Raw genomic sequence first — 26,205 nt, 5'->3', positions numbered from 1 at the left:
CCCATTACTGTGGAAGTTGACATTTATAATTGGTTATGAAGTTTGTTTCAGAAATATTTTTATTTCCCATTTTCTCCAGATGGTGTGAATGTAGATACCCACCACATCCCTGTTAATGTGACACTGCGTCGAATTGCACATGGAGCAGATGCTGTTGCAGCCCGGTGGGATTTCGATTTGCTGAACGGACAAGGAGGCTGGAAGTCAGATGGGTGCCATATACTCTATTCAGATGAAAATATCACTACGATTCAGTGCTACTCCCTTAGTAACTATGCAGTTTTAATGGTATGGCAGTTGTTAACTTTATGCATAAACACTATTCTACATTTTTGCTATGCATAATTAAGCTCAAATGAAGTGTTTTTTTGGTTTTTTTTTTTTTTTTTTTTACTTTTAACATAATTTGCTCCCTTTGATTATATGAGATGATATGTGTTCTAATTTTGATTTTAAAGGGAAATTAAGTTACCACCAAGTGAAATGTATGGGATTGAGTTTGGTATATAGGAATTTTAAATCAACTTTATAAGTCAATCAGTTCAGTTAGTCTTTGACCTTAAAACTTGGAGAGACTGTTGATGCAGATTCCCTCTGCCCAGAAAGAGTGATTTCATTTGCCGAAGGATACACAGTGAGTAGTGAAAGAACATTTTCCTACTTTGCAATCTAGCGCTGTTTCCCACTACATGTCGTAATTGTTAGACTCTATTTGAATTTAGAATTAATCATGATAATTTCATTTTTGTCATTGCAAGTGACAGTATTGACACAAAGAATGTCTTTTCAGTTTTAATGCCAGTCTAGTGTTGTTTTCTGTTATTTGCCATTGTTAACACTAATTACAGGTTGAGTCTTATCTCTTATCTGAAATGCTTGGGACTAAAAATGTTTTGGATTTTGGATTTTTTCAGATTTTGGAATATTTGCATTACACTTACCAGTTCATCATTCCTAATCCAAAAATCTGAAATCCTCCAAGGAGCATTTTCTTTGAAAAGTTTTAGATTTTGGAGCATTTTGGATTTAGGATTCTTGGGTTAGGGATACTCAACCTGTAATTTTTTGGGGGTAAAATAACAGTTATTAATGTACAGGAGCAAGTGTTTTTATTAATGAGGTCTTTAAGTGAATCTGACGCCTGAGCAGATAATTATGAAATAAACCATGCTAGTTCTTATTTTATATTGTAATTATTATAAATACTGACATCAAGGAGTGTATTTAGAGTACAGTGGAAGGAATTACCGACGAGTGTGAAAGACATTTCCCAGAAATGGTTTGAGGTTACTCTGGGTGTGAGGAACTTCTATGTTATTTCTGATTCCAGCTGTAAATCTGTTTTCTAGAAAATGTTTTATCAAAGTGCTAAATACCTTGAAACATGATATATTTTACATTTCATGAATTTTTCTTTTCTTAAAAAAATAGCATTTAGCACTAGAAATGATCTTGAAGTAAACCTGAATTATAAATAATTTTCTTTGACTCTTGTATGTTTTTTGTTGTTGTTGTTTTTTCAATTCAACTTATACCTTACCTGGTACACAGGTCAAGCAAGCAGAAAGGTGAATAGATTATTTATCAGAGTAAAGGGATTATCTTTTCATTGACATGATTGAGCATTTTATACAAGTGCAAGCAACATATTTAAACATGTATGTTTATAGACTCGGCTATATTTGTATATTTGTATATATAAAGGACCTTTATTCAATTGGGATTAACTTTAGTGTTGACAGTTTATGATTCTGATTCTCTTTGTAAATGGAAGATGTCTTGATTTCTGTAAGCATGAGTCTGGTTTCTATAAGTTCACATTTTATTATTGTGTAGTCAACTTTTATTTATTTTTTGTTTTTTTGAGACAGAGTCTCACTCAGGTTGCCCAGGCTGGAGTGCAGTGGTGCAATCTCGCCTCACTGCAGCCTCTACCTCCCAGGCTCAGGTGATTCTCTTACCTCATCCTCCTGAGTAGCTGGGATTACAGGCAGTCACCACCAAACCCGGCTAATTTTTGTATTTTTAGTAGAGACTGGGTTTTGCCATGTTTCCCAGGCTGGTCTTGATCTCCTGGACTCAAGTGATCCGCCTGCCTCAAGCTCGGAAAGTGCTGGGATTATAGGCATGAGCCACTGCCACCTTTTAAATTAAAGCATGAAGCATTAAAGTATGTGGCATTTTCTCTTCCATTTTGAAAGTGTTTTCTCATTCAGATTTTGAATATGAAATAAACTGTGATGTACTGATGAGAAATAATATTCAACATTGTCAGAAATTTATGTTAACAAGAAAAAATTGAGCAAAATAAATGAAACACAAAACATACACAAAAATGCATTTTATAAGCCTTCGCTGTGATATTGCACCATGTGAAACTTTTATTTTTATTTAATCTAATACCAGTTTAAAGCATCTATTTGTGAACTTCCTAGCTGTTCTTCAAAACTATTAAATTAGTATAATCCTTTTCTGGAAGGAATAAGCTATTCTTTTATCTTTCAGACTTTTAATCTCTTAAAAAATGTAATACACAATTCTTTAAAGTTAAAATACAATAGTACTAAGATTTTTTTTCTATTTATTTTCAAAGACTTTTTCCTTTTCTTAAATGTAATTGTGCCATCTAGAGGCAGCAAAGAGAAATGTATTTGAAATTGTTGACAAAATTAAAGTTACTGCATGGGAGTTAGTTGCTAATTAAACATAAAGAAAAAGTTAATGAAATTATACCCACTTTTAGATAGTTAAAGTTATGTTTAGGATTGAAGAAATTGTTTTTAAAAAATTAGAAAGCAAATTAGAAAGCAGTGTCTTTTTTCCTTATATTAAGCTTTTAAAAATTGATAAAATCCTATGTCTCTTGAATACCATCTTAATATATCCTTTTATATAGGATTCCTATCTTGGGATATAGTCCATAAAACTTTCCTTTATCTGATTTTAAGAGTTTTGAATGTTTAAAAAATGCAACATAAAGAATATACTTGTTCATAAATCTGAGTATACATCCTGCTATACCAGTTATTTACTAAGGTCTCATTGGGAGCCAGAAAAAAAAATTAAGCAGAAATTAGGTTTGCTTGAATGATATGATCTGGAATAGCCAGGTGGGGCAGGAAGATTCACAGGAGCTGGTGTCTGTAGGAAAAAACAAAGAAAGAAAACTGAATAGAAAGTAGGGTTATGATTAGGTTCAACCTATGTAGTGCTTAATACTTTAATCACTAGTGGTGAAGATAAGCTAATTTATATACATTGATTCCTCTTTTGTTGTGTTCACCTAAAAATATGAAACTAGAGAGCATTCATTAATTTTCTTTTCCTAGTGATTCTTTTACATTTGTTTATATAAAACATGCTGAATACCATCTTAGTATGTCATTTTATAGATTAAAATGGTATTCAAAGCAACTTTGATATCATTTACTCTATAATTGAACATAAATGCTAGTGATGTTTTTGTTTAAATAATTTTAAAATAAGTACTATACTCACATGGATGTAATGTTTTATTTATTTCTACACATTAACATACAGTGAAAGCTGGAAGTCCTACCTATCTCTCGTATCACACTGATAAGTAACTATTGTTTGTTTCTCGCATATTGTTGAGGAGACCCTCGTGTTTATGGAAACAAAAATGAATATATGTTCCTATTTTTTTGCATTTTTGCACAAAGGTTGCATACTACACACACTGTTCTAAACCGTGCTTTTTCCTATAGAGCAACGTATCTTAACTATGATGGTGATAATGTGTCTTAAAGAAGAGGATGGTGATGGTGGTAGTGGTGGCCAATCTTTATTAAGCGCTTATGTGTCAGCCACTCCTCTGATGTCTTTATATACATTCAGTTACTCAGCTCTTATAACAGCCTCATGAGATATAGTACTGTCATCACCCCCACTGTACAGATGTGGAAACTGAGGCAGAGAGCGCTTAAATGCCATGCTCACAAAGCTAGTGCTGGTATTGGGATTTGAATTCACAGTCTCATTTTGGGATCTGTGTTAATAATCCCTCTGCTAAGTCTCCTTTCTGAAATCCTCTCAATATACGAGTTTCCTCATTCTTTCTTATCTCTGAATATTATGTTTCTACCATAATTTATTTAGATATTTCTCTATTGTGTTTGTTTCTAGTGGTTTGTACAGTGTCATTTTGCACATTTAATTGAGCATCTGTGAGACAAATTCTCCAAAGTGGAATTGATAATCAAAAGAGACCAACTGGTTTAAATTGAGGTATTGAGCAAAGTGCACAAATATTGGTTATATTTTTACAAAAGAATGTATAAGAACAAGATTTGTAGTAGAGTGCTGGACAGTGCTCCTGTGTTTCTCTCTAGTCAGTTCCTGCCACCATCTCCAGGAACCACCCTTTTGATGTCTCTCACTATAGATAAGTTTGGCCTGTTTTTAGACTTTAGTTGTGTAGTATGTACACTTGTGTCGGGTTCTTTCCTGTCATTACATGGTTGGAATTTATCTTCATTTTTGCATTTAGCAGCAGTTTATTCTTTTCCATTGCAGTGTAGCAGTCCATTGTATCAATATGCCAAAGTTTGTTCATTTTATCACTGATAGCCATTTCTGTTTCTAGGTTTTGGGTGTCAAGAAAAAGCTGCTGTGAGTACTCATGTATATGTTTTATGATGGACATGTACACTCAGGAGTGAAATTGCTAGACTGTAGGCTTTCCATGTGTTTAGCTTTAAGTAGCTAAAGCCATGCAGTTGACCAAAGTGGTTATGTTGGTTTACAGTCTCAACAGTAATGAGAGTTCGAGGTGCTCTACATTTTGACCATGCTTGGAATTGTCAATCTTCAGTTTTAGTCTTCTGGTGGTAGTATTGTGATGTATCATTCTAGTTTTAATTTGCATTTCTCTGGTGACTATTGATGTTGAGCCCTTCTTTAGCTTTTTATTGGCAGTTTGGGTATCCCCTTTTCCTGACGTTCCTGCTCAAGTCTTGCCTATTTTTAATTTTGTTGTCTTTCATTTTCTTAATTATTTATAGGACTTCTTAATATGGGTACTGAATATGAGCTCCCTGTTGGATTTATGTGTTGCATACATCTTCTCCCAGTTCATGCCTTTTTTTTCCTCAATATTGTCTTTTTATGAACAGAGTTTCTTAAATTTTCTGAAGTACAATTTCTTGGTTGTTGTTGTTGTTTTAGTTAATGCTGTTTAAGAAATTTTTCTACCCCAAGATTATGAAGATCTTCTTTTTTGTTCTCTTCAGAAGCTTTAATATGTTTTACCTTTTATATTTAGTTCCGTAATTTGACTGGAATTGATTTTTTGTTGATGATGTGAGGTAGGGAGAATAAAATCTTTAAATTTGTATTCTTTGTTCCTTAGTGGGGAAAAAGCAACATAGAAGTAAGTCATAGTCGTCTTTTAAAATTTTTGTTTTTTTACATTTCTGATTTCAGATCTATTTTAAAATTTTAATGGTAAACTCTTATTATAATTCTTTATTCCCTGACACACAGGATGCCCTGATATATTTTCTTTGGATTCCTTTCCATTGTTCAGATCCTGGTACTTAGACAATTGCTTATTTTAATTATTCTTATTGATACAGTGATAATTATGGAAAACGTCCACTGATTTTATATTCAGTAATTCTGAGGCCTGAAGTAACACTTGTAAATATATGAATCTCTGACAAGTAAACAGTTCTAAAAACTTTTTCCATTGATTTGAATCCTTAGTAATGATCATCTTTGTGATTTTTTAACACACATTTGATGTTTAATTTCTCTGTATTAGTTCAGCTAACTTCTGTGGAGAACTTTATTTTTCATTTCTTGGCTTAGTTATTAAAGTTTGTACTGAGTAGAAGAGGAACTAAGATTACTATTTAGTGATGGACTGTGGTCATGTGGTTGCCGGAGGGCAGAGTCATTTTCTATTTTATTTATTACTGTGTTGCAAATGTGAGCAACAGTTTTACTTTTTCTACTCAAAGGTGTCTCATACCACCATTTTTATATAGTGTGTTTAGTAATGTTTTTGTTATCATAAAGCCTGTATTTATTTACTACCATAATTGAAAATAATTTGATTCAGGTTTCTGCTTTCTCTCTCTCATTGTAGAGCTTTAACTTGTTTACTATCCTGGTATTCTAAAATTCTCAATTGCCGTAAATATTTTTATATTCTTTTTCTTTTTGAGGCGGAGTCTTGCTCTGTCGCCCAGGCTGGAGGGCAGTGGCTTGATCTCGGCTCACTGCAAGCTCCGCCTTCCAGGTTCACGTCATTCTTCTGCCTCAGCCTCCTGCGTAGCTGGGACTACAGGCACCCACCACCACGCCTGGCTAATTTTTTGTATTTTTAGTAGAGACGGGGTTTCACTGTGTTAGCTAGGATGGTCTCGATCTCCTGACCTTGTGATCCACCCGCCTCGGCCTCCCAAAGTGCTGGGATTACAGGCGTTAGCCACCGCGCCCGGCCTTATATTCTTTTGTATTGCCCAATCTAGCCAGATTTTTTTAAAGGTGGGAAAGCTAATAATGGCTTTTAATTTTTTTAGTGGTTCTGTTTTACATGGTTAATACTACCTGCATAACAGCTTTGATTTGCCTCTTGGCCCCCAAAGTCTACAATGTTTACTATCTGGCCCTTTATACTATGCTTTTCCCTAGGTTCATTTTTCGGCAGGAGACCTCTTTGCGTGTGGGCAGGTCAAAAATGCTCTTGTGGGATTAATAACAGAATAATAAGGAACTGAAACAACTCAACATAAAAAAATTTTGATTTAAGAAATGGGCAAACGATCGGACTAGATATTCTGAAAAGAAGACATACAAATGACCAACAGGTGTATGAAAAAATCTCACAATCACTAGTCATCAGGAAAATACAAATCAAAACCACAATAAGATACCTTACCCCAGTAAAGTGGTTTGTATCAAAAAGACAAAAAATAACAGAATGTGGAGAAGAGAACTCTTATACATTGTTGGTGGGAATGTAAATTAGTACAATAATTATAGAAAGTAGTTTGTAAGTTTCTTGAAAAACTAAAAATAGAGCTACCGTATGATCCAGCAATTTCACTGCTGAGTATATATTCAAAAGAAAGGAAATCAGTATATTGAAGAGATACCTGCGCTCACATTTACTGCAGCACTATTCACGATAGCCAAGATAAACAATCAACGTTAAGTTTCCATCAGTCCATCAACAGACAAATGGGTAAAGAAAATATGGTATATATACACCAAGGAGTACTATTCAGTCATAAAAAAAGAATGAAATCTTGTCATTTGCAGCAACATGGATGAGCCTGGAAGTTATTTTGTTAAGTGGAATAAGCCAGGTACAGAATGACAAATAGTGCATGTTTTCACTCATATGTGGGAGCTGAAAAAGTTGATCTCATGGAGGTAGAAAGGAGAATGGAAAATACCAGAGGCTGGGAAGGGAAGGGTCTAGGAAGAGGGGGTGAAGTAAGGTTGGTTAATGAGTACAACCAAGTACAGATGGAATAAATTCTGGTGTTTGATAGCATGGCAGGGTGACTATAGTTATCAAAAATCTATTGCATATTTATTGCATATTTCATATTTCCCAATTAGATTTGGTCATTACATGTTATATGTACGGATCAAAATACTACATGTATGCCATAAATATATACAATTATGTGTCAATAAAAACATGTTGAGAACAAAACGCCCCTGTGGAAGCAGTGCCCTGTGTGACCAGTGACAGAGGTACTCATGCCTTTGTTCAGTCATTGTTGCCCTCTGTTTCAACATCTAGTTTCTTTTTCATTCTGTGTCACATTTGTTTGACTTTTGAAAAATAGCAGTTTCCTTTTAATTTTAATTTAATTTTTTTTTTTTTTTTTAGAAATAGGGATTTGCTCTGTTGCCCAGGCTGGAGTGCAGTGGCGCAATCTCAGCTCACTGCAGCCTCAAACTCCCTGGCTCAAGTGATCCTCCCACTTCAGCCTCCCAAGTAGCTGGGGTTACAGGCACGCGCCATCATGCCCCATTAATGTTTTTATTTTTATTTTTTGCAGAAATGGGATCTCACTATGTTGCTCAGGCTGGTTTCAAGCTCCTGGCCTCAAGCAGTCCTCCTGCCTTGGGCCTCCCAAAACTCTGAAATTCTAGGCATGAGTCACTGTGCCTGGCCAAAAATAACTGATTTCTTTTAAACTTGAATGCCATATAGAGTATATTTTGAGAACTAAATTGGCTTTTAGTCGAATGTTTTATTCGATGGTATCCAGCTCCCCATATTGTTACTTTCTGCCAAGGGCTATGGAATGCACTTTTACCACCTTTCTTCTACCCCTTCTCCAAACCCCCTAAGATGATTAGAGGAGCCTCCATTTTCCAGTGAGGTAACTGCCTCAAGTCTTATAGCTGGTAAGTGGCAACATGTTATTGAACATTTCCTGCAGTAATCTAAAGCAGGCACTGCTACAAAAGGACTTGAGAAGCTAAACTAGATATTGAAAGTTTATCCTCAGTTATTAGTTCTGTACTGGAATAGAAGCTTTTCATTGAATTTGGAGGAAAATATGTCTCTTCTCACTAGCATCTAACTGGTTTTCATTATCCCAACATTTCTTTGAATTTCCCTACTAATATTCTGGACTTTTAACAGAGTGCAACTATTTTGAGGCCATGTATTACAGGCTAGTGTTATGGGCATCTCACAAAGGCAAATTGCTCAGAATTGGTCCTGACACGCTTTTCTCTGGTCTTTTCCCTTTTGTGTACTTAATTTACAGACTGCAGGGCCTCCAAGGGTTGGAACTGTGTTCTGTCTATCCCTGTATATCCATTACTTGGTACTGTGCCTGGCCATGACTGGCACTCAATATTTGTCAAGTAAATGGGTGAATTGTAAGTTAGAGGCTCATCATAGTATAGTTGAGTAGTCTAGCTGGAATTCAGTTTCCGCTGTTCTCATCTCTGCTTCCCACTTACTGTGGTTTTTGTCATTAACTGTTCAGCATTTGATAAGGTGAGGGGTTTGTTAGGCATCCTGATACCATCTTTTTAGATCTGTAATTGTAGATTGTGAACTTATGATTCTACCTTGGGAAAATTTGCCCCTTCCCTTCCTACTCTATTGAGGTCATCTTCCATTTCCTTGTCTGGTTGTCACTTATTCTCTTCCTTTTTTTTTTTAATCTAGCTTTTCTTGTTTCAGATATTTTATTAATAACAGCTTCCTAATTGGAGGTATATCCACTGTGGGCTCCTTCGCTTATTCAGTAGTCACTTTTTAGCTATAAGAGTCAGTGCAGAAAGAGAATTTAGTGAAGGGATCTGGTTCTTACAACCCAGGTTATCTGGCATGGTGGCCAGGGTAGAGGTGTCTTTCCAACTTGCTTTGGTCTTTTATAAAGAGAGTAGCATTAAGATGCCCATTGTTTTCATTTCAGAGAGGCAGTGTCTGCATTGTTTTTGGGAGCAAGGACTTGGCAGCCAAGCTCCTTTGAATCTAATCCTTAAGGCACATAACTTTTCTGTGCCTCAGTTTTTTAACATATAAAATGGGGCTAATAACATACTTACCTCATACAGTTATGGTGCTGGACACAGTGCCTAGATTGTTCACAGTCAATGCCTAATGTTCTATAAGTGATGTGCTGTTATTGCTTATTTATTTTTTTAAATTATTTTTCTTTTGAGAAAGGTTCTCACTATGTGGCCCAGGCTGGAGTGCAGTGGTGCTATCTTGGCTAACTGCAGCCTTGACCTCCTGGACTCAAGTGATCCTCCCACCTCAGCCTACCGAGTAGCTGGAACTACAGGCGCACACCACCAGGCCTGGCTAAGTTTTTAAAATATATCTTTTGTAGAGATGCGAACTCCCTGTGTTGCCCAGGGTGGTCTCGAACTCCTGAGCTCAAGCCTGCCCACCTCAGCCTCCTAAAGTGCTGGGATTACAGGTGCGAGCCACTGTGCTCGGCCATTTACTGATTTTTGAGCTCTTACAGGGCTCTTCCTCTCTGCTGCCGTAATTGTGCTTGACTTATCTTCATCAAACATTGTTATGATCTGATTGTACATGTGTCTCCCCTGTGAATTTCACCTCTTCAGGGGCAGGAACCATGTCTTACCGTTATGTCTCCAATGCCCTATGCAGTGTTTGTTCCGTTTGTATTTGAGGAACTTGAAGTTGAACTTGGCTACGGATAGTTAGGTGTCTTTGGGCTTTGTAGCCTCAGAGATACTGCTCTCATTGTGTCTGATCAGCTAGTGAATATGCAGAGTGATAGCTGGGCTTAAAGGGCATTGAAAAGGATGAATTCTGGTTATGCTTTCTGAATTGCCTAAATGTAGGGGGCTGATTTCTCTTTTACCCTCATAGCAGAGTCAATATTTCAATTTATAAAATAGATGGTCCAGTGTAAAATGAGGGTATGCCGTAAGCAGTTAACACCATAGAAGTTAGGAAAGCAAAGTAACATGTTAGGAAAATAGCGTGAAACATTAGTCTGAATAAAATAAAGAGACATAAGGGCCAGAGTTTTTGTTTATTGATGTGTTTTCGTCACTCAAAAAAATCTCAGTGGTTAAATGTGGAGAGAAGTGCTGCTAGAATGAATCTTTCTTTTTGCCCTCAGGATTTGACGGGATCTGAACTATACACCCAGGCGGCCAGCCTCCTGCATCCTGTGGTTTATACTACCGCTGTCATTCTCCTCTTATGTCTCTTAGCCGTCATTGTCAGTTACATATACCATCACAGGTAAGAAATACATCTCGACAAAATAGATCTGCGGACTTTGATTTGAAGGACTTTATTTCACATTTAATTAGGATAAAATTGAGTTTGTTATCATCCTGTATTTCCAAAGTAAGGATGATGACTTTAGAATATATACATGCCTTCTTCATTTCATGCCATTAGAAACATAAATTATTAGTATTTGAGATGATAAATTCTGTTTTTACAGCATCCAGTCAGTTTGCTGGGTTTGTATCTAGAAACGAATATGGGCAATACGTATCGGACACTGTGGGGTGGGTCACAGGTGCAATAGGAGGTAAAGTGAGGCAGAAGTTTCTTACCTGCAGAGGTACCTAAAGGGGTGTCTCTAGGTATCAGACTATATTATTACTCTTATTTTATGACTTTTTGCCTATTATGATATTCTTTATTTTATAGATGACATTTTTAAGAAAATTTGTGGCATTTAAGCGTGGGATATGTTGTTTGTTAATCGGAGGCAAAGCTATAGAAACTTTTATTTTGTGGTGGGAAATAATGAACTAAAAGGATACGCTAAGCAGAAATTCGCTTTACAAAACGTTTTGCTAGAATGTATCTTCCTGTTTAAGCTAGACATATATGGCATTTCTTGACATTTAGTTAAGAAACAAAAGGAGATTTTGATATATATTACTAAAAAGAAAGACTTCAACATTTTATTATGAAAGTCCAGGAAGAAATGCGTTGAGTGTTTAGACCTGCACCCGTGGGTCAAAAAAAGACCCATTGGCATCTTGCAGAAATCTCTAGGTGGCCAAGCAGGTAATCCAGTCATCTTAAGACATCGTAGTAACAAAAGCCCATGCCTTTCTTATTGTGGAGAATTTCTTTAGCATTTAGTGAGTGCAGTGGTTCTATAAATGGCTTTTTGTTTTTAAGTGCATAAAGTTAAATGTTAAGAAACGAGATCGAGTTAAATGATGTCTCAGATCTGTGCCTGTGTGTATGTGTGTGTGTGTCAGGTAGTATATGTTTGTTAAATGTTTAAATATCAAATATTTAACTTTTACCTTTGATGAAGTTGGAATTAAGATGAACATCATAGTTTTCTCCTTATGTACTAGCCTGAATATTAATATTTTCTCTCTTTTTTAAACAGTTTGATTAGAATCAGCCTCAAGAGCTGGCACATGCTTGTGAACTTGTGCTTTCATATTTTCCTAACCTGTGTGGTCTTTGTGGGAGGAATAACCCAGACCAGGAATGCCAGCGTCTGCCAAGCAGTAAGTCAGAGTGAAAAACCGAAATGGAAAAAATTACTGGTATTAGAAAATAATTTCATTAACTATAAAAAGAAAAAATCATTCTTTAATACCTTTTCTTTAACTGATTATAGTTAAATTTATTGTCTGTCACTTAATCTGCCAGTTTACTTCCTGTTTTAAATTACCATTTTGCAACTGAATATATAACTTAAACAGCTCATCCCTTTATCATTGGGAATTTAGTGTTACACGTTATGGCTATTATTACAATGCCTGTTACTTATTTTTAAAATGTATGAAATTCTGACTTTGGCTGAAAGAGGAGTGACATTTTCTGATAGTAGAATTTTAAAAATTATTTTATGTGTTGATGAAAACAAAGAAAGAGTTAATCATAAAGATATAAAAATGACACTAGGTTAGATAAATATGAAGAATTTAAAAATATCTTACTCTTTGTTTCCAATAAATTATTACATATGTAGCCTTAGTGAACAGTTATCTTGCAGCATAAATATAAAAATGGAAATTCTTCAATCTATGAATAGAAAATATGTAACATTTCATTTCTTTGTTTGTATATTTTTTTCACATGCATGATAGCAAGAAGTATAACGTAGTAATTGAAAGTTCAGGCTGCCTGGATTTGGATTTCACTTTACCATTTATCGGCTGTGTTTCTATGGGCGATCTGTTTAACCTTTTTTTTTTCTTTTGTTTGCTTTTAAAACTGTAATTAAAAAAATATATAACATGTGATCTCTGTAAACAAATTGTTCACTGTACAGTACAGTATTGTTACCTGTAAGCACAACATTGTACAACAGATACCTAGAACTTTTCATCTTGTATAATTGAAACTCGGTATGCATTGAACGACCCCTTTTTTCTTCTCCCCCAATCATATGGCAGTCACCATTTTCTTCTTGGCTTCTATGAGTTATGACTACTTCAGATACCTCATATAAGTGGAATCATGCAGTATTTGTCCTCATTGACTTACTTATTTCATTTAGCATAATGTTTCAACGTTCATCTATGTTGGTGAATATGATTTTCCTCTTTTTTATGGCTGAATAATGTTCCATTGTATGTAGAGACCACATTTTCTTTATCTATTTGTTGTTGATGGACATACAAGTTGTTTCTATCTCTTGGCTACTGTGAGTAATGCTTCAGGGAACACAAGAGTGCAGGTATCTCTTTGAGATTTTGATTTTAATGTCTAACCCTTCTGTGTCTCAGTTTTCTCACCTATAAATTGGGAATGATAATCGAGTTGTTGGATGATATGATCGTGTACACAAATTATTAGAATTAATAGGAACGTTTAGCAGAGACGAACTGCTAGTGTGCAGAAATACAACTATGAGAAAACATAATGAGAAGGTAGCATTTACATGGTGTCAAAGACTATCAAGTATCTAGAAATAATGAAAAATGTTCAAGATTTATGGGTAAAATTAAAATATGTATTAAAGAAGACCTAAATAAATGGAAAGATATAATAGGTCAAAGGATAGGAAGACTTAATATTAGCCAGATGGCCATTCCTTTTAAGATTAATCTGTAGAATTTTTTATGAAACTCAGTAAGATGATTTTTAAATTTATGTGAAAATAAATGACCAAAGAAAGACAAAACACTAATAAAAAAGAGGAGCAGAGCCAGAAGACTGTCTTCTAGTCATCAGGGTTTATGAGGCTATGGAAATGAAACCAGTGTGGTATTAGCAGTAGGCAGAGATAAATTGGCCAATGGGATAGAATGGAGAGTCCAGAGGCAGACCCACGGGAACTTTGACATACAACAGAGGGGATGATGTGCCTTGTCAGCTGGGGAAGAGAGACCACCATTCAGTAAATGGAGCTGGAGAAAATCCATTTGGAAAAAGATTAATCTGGGTCTATACCTCATGCCACATAAAAAAAAAAAGTCAACTCTAGGTGGTTTAAAGACTTACATATCCAAACCAAAATATTAAAACCCTTTAAAAAAAAGTTGGAGACCTTAAGATAAGGAAGGCCAATAAGACAGTGAAAGGCATCCACTAGAAAAAAAATAATTTTGACTAAAAATAAGAACTTGTATTTATCAAGAGCCCTTAAAGAAGCTGAAAAGGTAAGTTACAAATTGGAGGAATCTGTTTACAATCCATACAACTAACAGAGCATTCGAGTAAAAAATATATCAGTAACTATAATCAGTGAGAACACCACAACAAGTCAGAAGAAAAAGTAGCAGGAGAATGGATGAGCATGTCGTAGAAGAGCGAACACACAGGTTCAGCACATGTGTGCAGAAATGTTCAACAGCATGGGGGTCATGGAGATGCCAATGAAGACAATTAGTTACCATTTTATGCCTTTTCCATCAGCAGAAGTTAAGCCTGACAATGCCAAGTCTTGATGAACATGTGGACCCACAGGATCCTTTTACATAGTTGGTGGGAATGTAAGCGGACGTCCCCTGGGAGGCATTGCCTTCTATAGTTACATGTTCACATACCCTGGAACCCAGCAGCCCCACTCCTGTACTCAGAGTAACCTTGCCTGTGTGCACGTGAATATGAGCATGGATATGAATATTCATTGCAGCACTATGCACAATATCAAAAACCTGGAAGCAACCCAAATGCCCAGCACAGAGAGAGTGAACTAACAAACCCTGTGGTATTATACAAGAGTCAGAACCAATTAATTATAGCAATGCAGAAAAGCACAAATTAGTTTTAAGTGAAAAGTTGAAAAGTAAGTCCTATAAATTAACATTCACCATTTGTTTTTTTTTTAATAAAGGTAAAAATCACTAAAATAAACAGCCCACTTTAACAAAAAATAGGTGCAATAAAACTATAAAAGAGAAAGCAAGGGAGTGATGAACAGAGGATGTAGGGTGATGATACAGAGGATATAATAGGGTGATAGTTACCTGTGATGAGGGGGTCATATGATTAGATAGCAGATTATTGACAAGGTCCTACCTTGTGTCTTGCTGGTAGATTCTTATGTAGTTATCATACTATTAACTAAATAAAGGCAGGTTGTGCTGGGCCCACTCATTAGACTGTGAGATGATACTGTGGTTTATGATTAATCCAATATTGTATACCTGAGATCCAATTTAAAATGTGTGTGTGTAACAATTGTTGAGAGGATTAAATGACTCAAGCATCTCAAGAGTACCAGGCATATACTAACTGTTCAATAAATGTTACCTGTTACCACCATTATATTAGTATTATTGATGAAATTACCTCTCATCTGTGTGATATATTTTTGTTTTAGGCTGTTACTACACATCTGTAAACAAACTGCCTACAAGAAGTCAGATGATGGGTCTCAGATCAACTACATCCATGTGTAGAAGATAGCTCCTCTGTGTTCTCAGTCTTTCTCCCCTTCTTCATGTGGCTGACTCCCACTTACCTTGCAGGTCTCACTTTATTGTTACTGTTTCAGAGATTCTGTTCCTGTATCCCCCAGTGTTATTCTGTGGACCTGTATTATTCTGTTTTCATGCTGCTAATAAAGACATACCCGAGACTGGGTAATTTATAAAGGAAAGAGGTTTAATTGACCCACAGTTCCACATGGCTGGGGAGACCTCACAATCATGGTGGAAGGCAAAGGAAGAGCAAAGTCATGTCTTTCATGGCAGCAGGCAAGAGAGTGCATGTGCAGGGGAAATCCCCTTTATAAAACCATCAGATCTCATGAAAGTTAATTCACTTTCGCAAGAACAGCTCAGGAAAGACCCACCCTCATGATTCAGTTACCTCCCACTGGGTCCCTCCCACGACGGATAGGAATTATGGGAGCTACAATTCAAGATTTGGGTGGGGACACAACTAAATCATATCAGGTCCTTACTAAAATTCCATGCTGCCTATGAAACTTTATGATTTACTTTTAACTATCTCTGAACTCTAAGCTCTCCCTGGACTCCAAGCTCTTCAAGCATAAGAATTATAGTAGTTGAACTTTGGGAGGCTGAGGCAGGCGGATCACGAGGTCAACAGATCGAGACCATTCTGGCCAACACGGTGAAACCCCATCTCCGCTAAAAGTACAAAAATTAGCTGGGTGTAGTGGCTCTCGCCTGTAGTCCCAGGTACTCGGGAGGCTGAGGCAGGAGAATTGTTTGAACCTGGGAGGCAGAGGTTGCAGTGAGCCGAGATTGCACCACTGCACTCCTGCCTGATGACAGAGCGAGACCCCATCTCAAAAAAAAAAAAAAAAAAAAAAAGAATTACAGTAGTTGATTCACTGGTGCTTATCCAGGGACCAGTACAAGGCCTGACCCATAATAGATGCTGAGCAAATGTTTACTGGGTGAATGAACAAAAAGAAGCCTTTGTCTGCACATTAGAAGGCATTCAAACCTGGAGCCATTTTGACTCTATTAGGAGAGTACTCAGCACACAGTGGCAATGAAGGTCTTCATTGTGTCTAAAAGTATTCATTGATTTCTTGAAGCAGACACATAAATTTATTTCACTAAGGAAATGAATGGAAAGACGCTGTTGTAAAGATGACTGCCTTTCATTGTTCTGAGTGGAATTTTCTACCATTTCTAAATGGAAAAAGAGAGGAATTGCCAAGAGTTTTTAGGGCTTCAAGAACAAATGCCATTAAAGGTTTACAAAAGAAAAGGGAAAGGCAAGTCTAGACGTTTCATTGTCGTTCTCTTCTATGTTTATAATGTGTTTCCCTTTAATGAAAGACATAGCATCATTCTTATATTTCTGACTCAGACATTCCTTGCTTCACTTTGTCACTGTAATACTCAATTCAGGTAATCACCAGCCGAGAGCAGAGTGGTAGAATGCAAAAAGGACTAGCCTAGGATTCCAGATCCTAGTAGCTGGGTTCTAATTTTGTGTCCTGCCAGAACAGCTTATGTGAATAGTCCCTTAACCTAGTAGGGGCTTAACGTTTCTTCTATAAAATGGGTCAGGCTAGTTAAGTTAAATGATTGTTAAGGTTCTTTCCTCTGAAAACCTGAGCCCTCATGTGTACATGTTTTTATATGCAGTTTGTCTTTATTATCTCCCTTTGCGAGCTTACATATTTTATGAACAGTATAAATGGGTTGTAATGTAGTTTCTTCCCTCACAGTGATTGCTTGAAGTTATTAAAGGTGCTACCAGCCAGGTACTTCTCACTCTGGTTTCTAAATTCATTTCAGGTAGGACCTTAGGTGCTTTCTACGGCCTTTAACTCTCTTTTGCTAAAGGTGCTGAAGGAGAACTAAGAAGTTGAGTGATGAAGTGCAAGGGCCGTTGACTCAAGTCTGGAAGGGATCTGTGTTCTGGTTCATGATACACTGCCAAATAATTCGTCGTTAATTTTTTGGTCCTTGGTTTTCTTAGCTATGCCATAAAAGGATTCAGCTGGATCTTATCTACGATACCTTGTTGCTCCACCAATCCATGATTGAATTTATTAAATGTAGTGCCAGCCGCCCTTGTTAGGTGCCCTTGAGATCTGTTATTTAGAGCATTGCTGCAATGGCACAAGAGATGTATTTGGAAAAATCTGATCAGTGAATATTAAGACCATTCTACTTGTCAACTACTGTGCATGTTTTATGTCTTAACCTTCATATTAACCCTAGGAGGTAGTTTTTCTTTGTGTATTTTATAATGATATAAACTGAATCATAGACAACTGAAATAACTTCCCTAAGTCACTAGGACCATTAGGTGGCAGAGGCATGATTCAAATGCTAGTCCGTTTGATTCCGAGTGCCTCTCAGCCCCCATCACTCTGCTTTAGTACTTAGTAGTGGACACCGTAGGAGAGAAGAAAGGGCAAGGGCTTTGGAACCATCTAACTTCAGTTTGAATCACAGCCGTACTATTGACTGTGTAATCTCTAGTGGGTGACTTCTCTCAGTCTTAGTCTCTGTTTTCGTATCTCAAGGTTAACACTGACCTAATGGTGATGATAAAAGGATAAAGTGAAATCACATGCAAGAATATGTTTTTGGATACATAGCAGGCATTTATTAATGGAAGCTGTTAACATTTTAATTGTTTACATATTCATCATCTGTATGCTTGTATTCATCATAAAGTTTATTTTTTGGCACAATTGTTATGCATGATGCACTGCTGTAGGCGTATTGGTTGTTAAATGAACTCTAGTATGTGAGAGTTTACAGTTAGATAACAAATACATAGAGTGGAACTTTTTAGGATAATTATTTTATACCCATTTTACAACTTTGGGAATTAGTGTCCCGAGGTAAGGTGGCTTTCTTGAGTAATAATCTACTGCATTTAACATTAGTTAATAATAGTAATTATTTACATGCCTTATGAATTAGATTACTTCTAGATAATTTACAGAATTGCCATGTACATCTCCGATTTATTTGGAAGAAAATGTGATAGCAAGGTTGTATTTCATGTAGACAAATGTGAGATGGAGAATACAATAGGAAGTACTACATTCCAAAAGGTTAAAAAATCTTTCCTACTAGATTTTAATCACTCATTTTTTCTGAAATTTGTAGAATATTTAGTGATTTGCTTTCCTGACTGTGTTAGCAGATGTCATCATATCCCTAAAATTCCACTATTGGTAATAATCAGACTTCAGTATCTTTAAGAGTAAACCTCCTCTGGAAATGTAGAAATGCCATAGAAAACACTTCAGTGCCTAAAGATGTGTTTTGTTCGCTGTAGAAAATTCTTTGTTTGACACCTCCTATGTGGGAGTTACCTTTAACCTATATTTTTACTTTTGTATTTTAGAGCCCTACCTCATTCTTTTGACCTTTGTGTCAGAGACACCTCCAGCAATAGTAGAGTTGACCATTTTGAGTCAGCATCTGATTTGTTTTGAATTTATTGGTTTCTATGCATCAAATTCATTTATACTATTTTTACTTACAGTACTTGGTGTGACTTTAGATAGCTCAAAAGGGTTATTTTATGCTTTCTGTTCCACTTCTGTCTATAAATTTTGCTTTCACAGCGCAGTCAGCAAAACTAATGGGAACCATGAAGCCACTTTTCTCTTTAAGACGATCATTTCTGACGTTTGTAGTTGGGCCAAACTTGATCCCCCCTCCCAGCACCTCAGAGCCATTGCAAGGTTTATCTGGAGAGGAGCCACCCTGGCTTTCTCCTGCAAAATAAGATTTGGGCTTTCAGGTCACCAAGTGTTTGCTGCAGATTGGTTCTCATTAAAATAAACTCTGGACAGTGGTCCATAATTTTATTATTGACCTTTGATTTTCTTGAGGTTGGAGAGGCATCCCTTTAGAATGACAAATTTTTTCTTGGAATTTCATAATTATATAAAAAAGCAGTGATTAAAAAAAAGCAAGTTACTGGTTAAGAAAGCTGGATTATGTCCTTGATACTCCAGTGACATATGACATTTACTTTTCTTAAACTAAAATTTAAGCTTCTCTCATTTCCTCACATCTTCATCTAGAATTTCATCCTCAACTAGAGTTGCTTCATGTACAGGCCATGTGATAAATAGAAACTTAAGTGTATCATTTGCATATATTGCAGTTATCCTATACTTACTGAGCACCTATTATATCCCATGTATTGTGTCCATTCAATTCCTACGAAACCCCTAGAGGTGGTGATTGATAATTTTCTACTATTAAATTGAGGAAAGTAAATTTCAGAGAGGTCGTGTTATTTCCTCAAAATCACATTCTTAATAAGTAATAATATAGTGATTTCTACTAATTGCTTGTCACATACTAGGCAATTTGCTAAATGCTTTTAATGTGGACCATCTTACTTAACCTCACAGTACTTTTATATTATTCTTGGTTCCCAAGTGAGGAAGCCAGCACTTTAGGTCTTACGTGACTTTGCTCAGATCACCCAGCAGGTAAGAGGTGAATACCAGTTTAAAAATCAAGGAAAATTTCATTTCTGAGTTCACCCTCTTAACCATCAATATATTATTGTATTGCTTTGTGACTGCTACAGTGTATAAAAGCTCTGAATTATATCTCAGGTCTCTTACTCTGGAACTTATTCTGTGTGTGCTGTGGCCTTCACCCTGTAGTTAACCTGTGCCCTCTATATATTCCTCCTTAAAAAGAATGTTAGAAAATGGACTCTAGGCCGGGCGTGGTGGCTCACGCCTGTAATCCCAGCACTTTTGGAGGCTGAGGTGGATGGATTACCTGAGCTCAGGAGTTGGAGACCAGCCTGGCCAACATGGCAAAACCCTCTCTCTACTAAAAATACCAAAATTAGCCAGGCGTGGTGGTGCGTACCTGTAGTCCCAGCTACTCAGGAGGCTGAGGCAGGAGAATCACTTGAACCCAGGAGGCGGAGGTTGCAGTGAGCCGAGATCACACTGCAGCACTCTAGCCTGGGTGACAGAGCGAGGCTCTGTCCCCAAAAAAAAAAAAGAAAATGAACTCTAATGTATAATGTCACATCTATAAAAAACACACTTTTGGTTTAATGTCTGGGAGCCAGTTCTGTCCTGTATTAAGGGTCATCTTTGGTATAAATGGTAGTTTGTGGGCTTCCTAGAGCCAATTGTTGGTTTGTGTATTTGAGGATCATGATTCCCTGTCACGTGTCTGTTAGAACGCAATGTTGCCTTAGCAGGCAACAGAGTTGATTATTAGGATAGGCCTTCCTGCTGCTTTCAAATCAGACTTCTGAGTTACTTACCAATTTTGAGGTAAGCCTTAGTAGGAACATTTTTTTTCTTTTATTTATTCTTTGATCTTCCTTGTAGGTTGGGATAATTCTTCACTATTCCACCCTTGCCACAGTACTATGGGTAGGAGTGACAGCTCGAAATATCTACAAACAAGTCACTAAAAAAGCTAAAAGATGCCAGGATCCTGACGAACCACCACCTCCACCAAGACCAATGCTCAGGTATCTCATATCTTTGTTGTATTATCTTAAAGGTTAATTAAGTGTTTTGTTTGCTTTCATTGAAGCATAATCATAAATTATAACAAAATTGCTGAGTGAATTTTGGGAAGTAAAAGAACGGACTTGTATGCAGGACTGCCTGATTTTGAAAATGGCTTAGGCATCCTTCCCGCTGTGAGTCCTCAGACAACTTCTGTACCCTCTCTGAGCCTTCCAAGATCATCTCAAAAGTGGGGCTGATTCTACCATCTTCGAGTTGTGAGGAATAAATGAGTAAATGGGCAAAGCACTTAAGAGGGGATTGGCCATATAATCGGCTCTATGAAACTGTCAGCTGTTTTTATTTCCTTGAGGTCTCATGTCATACTCAAGTATGTATCAGTTTAATTATTCTATGCAAAGGACAGAAAGACTTGTATGTTTTTCCTATCCATTATAATATGAAAAGTGGTAAATGGATTATCATGCTGGATGAATAAAATCGATCAGTGATGACCAAGCTTGTTGAACGCCTGACATGTCACTGGCCCTGGGCCAGGGATTTACAGAAGACCCCCTTGCCCTTTGGGAGTTTATAGTCTGCAGGAGGAGAAAGGCATGAGCACTGAGTGTGCTGTGTGAGAAGCATAGTGGAGATAGGTTCTTTGAAAATGTAAAGAAAGAAGCCATTAATTTTGGGGGCGGGGGGTTGTTAGGAAATGCTGGACCACTGGCATGAACTTTACTGTGATCAGGACAAAGTGTAGAAGTGAAGAGTGAGCTGAGGAAACCTTGAGGAATGCAGTTTGGCTGGAGCCTCAGATGTTTGGTGTCAAGTAGCAGGAATTCAGGATGAAAGCTGGCTTTGAGGCCTTTGTGTGTCCTATTTAAAATGTGGGCAGCCACTGAAGATTTTTAACTAAGGGAGTGGCCTGACGTGTCATTTTAGAAGGATAGCTATGGCTCTAGTATGGAGTATAAATCAGAATTCCTAAGAATAAGGAATTCTACTGAGGTTATTAGGGTAGCCCCCATGAAGACCAGAACAGTGTCAGGGAGAACAGAGAAGAGGACACAAGTTTGAGAGGCTTGAGGCAGTTTCTCTAGGATTGATGTCCAGCTGGATTTAAGAGATGTGTGAGGGAGAGAAGTTTGAAGATGGCTGCAAGTTGTCTATTCTAGCTAGCTAGCGTGCCTTGACAGAGGGTGTTTCCATCAACTGAGAAATAAGATAGGAAAAGCAGAAACAGCAGGTGGGTGGGGGAGACATGGAGAGGGGAAACGGGGTGGCAGGCTCATCAATACTTTCTTGGGGAACGTTTACATTTTTTAGAAGTCCAGGGCTCAGCAGAGAGGACAAGCTAGAGATTGTCTAGGAGGAGCAGGAGACATTTCCTTATGTGGTCACTGAAGCCATGATAATGAATAGGATCTCCCAGGGAGAAGTTAGTTAAGAAAAGAATGATACTTGGACCTTATTAATGTTTAATAGATGGGCCGTGGAAAAAGTCACTGGATTTTTGGCTGCAGAAAGAGAACACCTGAAACATGGAAGATTTGTGGGAGAGTGGTTCCGTGTTTGACAAGGAGCAGCAGGGGTGCTCCGTGGCCCCAGAGTTATGTTGTAGGATGAGATTTGACACTTCCCTCACTTCTATTAAGAGAAATGAGAGATGATGGTGTTTGGCTCAGAAACTTGGGAATCTTAACTTTAAGCAGCTGTTCATTCCTATAAGGTTCTGAGAAGAAAGATAAAGAGTTAAGGAAAAGTTAGCTGGTGCTTCAAACTCTCTGCAGTCCCCAAATGACACACAAGTATCCTCTTTGCATTAGACAGCTCAAGCTTCACCCTCTAGCCCTGCTTCCCCCATATCCTTGAGCTTAAGGAAGCCTGAGCAACACTGCTGCCTGCCTGGAGGGTGGGACACGAGATTTGCCCGTGAGACTCTTCTGACCCCAGAGAGGACATTTTTAGCATCATGGTGGTGAGTGGGTACAGCTGACAATAAGATGATAAAGGCAAGAAAGTGGTGGTACCAGCGTTTGCAGAAGGAAGAGAGAAAAGAAGTGGTAGTTCAAGGAAAGTTTTAGAAGATGGGGAAACTTGAATATATATATAAAATATATATTATATATATATATAAAATATATATAATAAATAATATATATATAAAATATATATAATAAATAATATATAATATATATTATATATATATATAAGCAGTAGAGAAGCATGCTAGAAATAAGCAATAGAGAAGATTTTAAAGATGCAACTAGGGTTATTTGATAACAAGAACGGGGTAGGGGGCGTTGAAAGAAGACAGAGAGGGTGATAGGACCCAAGATTAATTTTGGAAATAATGCTTTCTTTTCAGGTAAGAAGCAGATGTGAATTAGTATAGCAGGAAGAAGGGGAAGGTCACGTATTATTGGCATCTCTCTAATCTATGGAATAGAAGGCAGAATTATAGTTTTATAGGGTAATTAGTTTTCAGCAGTACTAACATCATGTTAAAGGATTTTAGTAACTAGGTACGAGGAAGAAACAATATATGGACAAATGTATCACAGATATTGCCTTTATCCACCCAGTGCAAGATTTGGGGCCATGTCTCAGGAAGGAGCAAATGCAAAATTAAGATTCTGACTTGCCCAGAATGGAAATTTCTTTTCAGAGAGATCAAGGAGCTCAGAGATGAGCACAGAGTTTTTCTTTGTAGGACCAGTCACTGCTCTGTTTCAATCAGTTTTTATTGCACCATCATTTCCCTTGCTGTCTCCACCTCTCTTTGGAAAAGGGGTCAGGTAGGGCCTCTGCACTCTGTGAAGCTGCTGGGATCCAGATACCCTCCTTACCTTAATCTCAGTGGACTGGCGATGAGGTACACAGCAATGGGCAGTCCTGGGACATGCAGGTTGAGCTGAACATTAGTCAGTAATTAATATGTCATTACATTTTTTGTGTGAACTAAGGCACTTTTCAGTTCACCGGCTGAATCTAAAAGAAGCCAGTTCCCGCTACAAAGAAAAAAAAAGTAAGGGTAAGTAAGCTGAAATCCTACCAGCAGGCTCAGAGTGTTACTTTGCCTGTCCACAAGGTGGCAGAAGCCGATCAGCTTTCCTCTACTCAGAAACTTACTAGACCTTGTGCTTTAAAACAAGAAATCTAAAAAACAAAATAAAAACACATTACTGCTAATAAATCAGCCTCCCAACTTAACTCTCAGCTTATTATTGGAATAAAGATAATAATTAATCTTCAGGGAATGACTTTTGAAGTACTGAGACATTATGAGAGATACATGTTAAGAAATGGAATGATGAGTGGTTTTTCCTGTGATTCCTCCTTCTAGATTTTACCTGATTGGTGGTGGTATCCCTATCATTGTTTGCGGCATAACTGCAGCAGCGAACATTAAGAATTACGGCAGTCGGCCAAATGCACCCTAGTGAGTATTTTATATTCTCTGTGTACTTGACCCAGTTGTTTCTCTTTTAAGTATTTTCTAGGCATTACAGGTGATTGCAATTTCTTAGATAATTTGTTGAAACGTGTAGCATCGATCTGGTTTACCATTTTCTTTTCCAGTTGCTGGATGGCATGGGAACCCTCCTTGGGAGCCTTCTATGGGCCAGCCAGCTTCATCACTTTTGTAAACTGCATGTACTTTCTGAGCATATTTATTCAGTTGAAAAGACACCCTGAACGCAAATATGAGCTTAAGGAGCCCACGGAGGAGCAACAGAGATTGGCAGCCAATGAAAATGGCGAAATAAATCATCAGGATTCAATGTCTTTGTCTCTGATTTCTACATCAGCCTTGGAAAATGAGCACACTTTTCATTCTCAGCTCTTGGGGGCCAGCCTTACTTTGCTCTTATATATTGCACTGTGGATGTTTGGGGCTTTGGCTGTTTCTTTGTATTACCCTTTGGACTTGGTTTTTAGCTTCGTTTTTGGAGCCACATGTTTAAGCTTCAGTGCGTTCTTCATGGTCCACCATTGTGTTAATAGGGAGGATGTTAGACTTGCGTGGATCATGACTTGCTGCCCAGGACGGAGCTCGTATTCAGTGCAAGTCAACGTCCAGCCCCCCAACTCTAATGGGACAAATGGAGAGGCACCCAAGTGCCCCAATAGCAGTGCGGAGTCTTCATGCACAAACAAAAGTGCTTCAAGCTTCAAAAATTCCTCCCAGGGCTGCAAATTAACAAACTTGCAGGCGGCTGCAGCTCAGTGCCATGCCAATTCTTTACCTTTGAACTCCACCCCTCAGCTTGATAATAGTCTGACAGAACATTCAATGGACAATGATATTAAAATGCACGTGGTGCCTTTAGAAGTTCAGTTTCGAACAAATGTGCACTCAAGCCGCCACCATAAAAACAGAAGTAAAGGACACCGGGCAAGCCGACTCACAGTCCTGAGAGAATATGCCTACGATGTCCCAACGAGCGTGGAAGGAAGCGTGCAGAACGGCTTACCTAAAAGCCGGCTGGGCAATAACGAAGGACACTCGAGGAGCCGAAGAGCTTATTTAGCCTACAGAGAGAGACAGTACAACCCACCCCAGCAAGACAGCAGCGATGCTTGTAGCACACTTCCCAAAAGTAGCAGAAATTTTGAAAAGCCAGTTTCAACCAGTAGTAAAAAAGATGCGTTAAGGAAGCCAGCTGTGGTTGAACTTGAAAATCAGCAAAAATCTTATGGCCTCAACTTGGCCATTCAGAATGGACCAATTAAAAGCAATGGGCAGGAGGGACCCTTGCTCGGTACCGATAGCACTGGCAATGTTAGGACTGGATTATGGAAACACGAAACTACTGTGTAACATTGCTGGGCTTCCTAGGCAGAAATTCATATAAACTGTGATACTCACATTCCTTGAAGCTATGAGCATTTAAAAACTGTTTACAGCCACCATAGGGATTCAAAAGAATTTGGAATAAACTTTGAAGTTTTGGATTTTACTTATTTTTATCCCCAAATTGTTGCTATTTTTTAGGATCTGAAACAAAATCTTTCTAAAACATTGTTTTAGTTGTCAAAGCACCAACAGGACATTTTGGGATGTGAAATGTAATTTCTTGGAATCTGTAATTTGTACTTAATATTTCAGGCTTGTATTTAATATAATAAATAGGTGTTATTGTGTCGATCTGTTATTTTTATATTTTACAATATAAGCATTTAGTTCTATTTTAATGAAATTAGTGGTTTGGGGTATTTTAATTAGAGTTACACATAAGTCAGTTATATATATATATATTGCATGGTTAAGTGTATTGATTTTGGCACATAAATCAAAGTGATTTTTGGGTTGCTGTATAAGTCTAGTTTTAAATGCTACCAGGTTTTAAAAGGATCTCTCAGG

The 26,205-nt window shown here is 37.4% G+C and overlaps 1 protein-coding gene across 2 annotated transcripts in view; it reads left to right on the top strand.

The window, feature by feature from the left end:
• Positions 1-25,987, top strand: part of ADGRA3 (adhesion G protein-coupled receptor A3) — a 128,129-nt gene extending 102,142 nt beyond the window's left edge. For both annotated transcript variants that reach the window (XM_003826828.6, XM_034958371.3), the window contains 6 exons: positions 80-288; positions 10,614-10,738; positions 11,862-11,985; positions 20,706-20,851; positions 24,184-24,279; positions 24,420-25,987. In XM_003826828.6, the coding sequence (XP_003826876.2) occupies positions 80-288; positions 10,614-10,738; positions 11,862-11,985; positions 20,706-20,851; positions 24,184-24,279; positions 24,420-25,662 (1,943 nt within the window). In that variant the 3' untranslated portion in view covers positions 25,663-25,987. The remainder of the gene's footprint in view (positions 1-79; positions 289-10,613; positions 10,739-11,861; positions 11,986-20,705; positions 20,852-24,183; positions 24,280-24,419) is intronic.
• Positions 25,988-26,205: the final 218 nt, after the last annotated feature.

The sequence above is a fragment of the Pan paniscus genome, chromosome 3, assembly GCF_029289425.2.
Source record: "Pan paniscus chromosome 3, NHGRI_mPanPan1-v2.0_pri, whole genome shotgun sequence".
NCBI lineage: Eukaryota > Metazoa > Chordata > Mammalia > Primates > Hominidae > Pan > Pan paniscus.
Note: the sequence above shows the minus strand (reverse complement) of the source record. Positions and strands in the feature narration are given on the sequence as shown.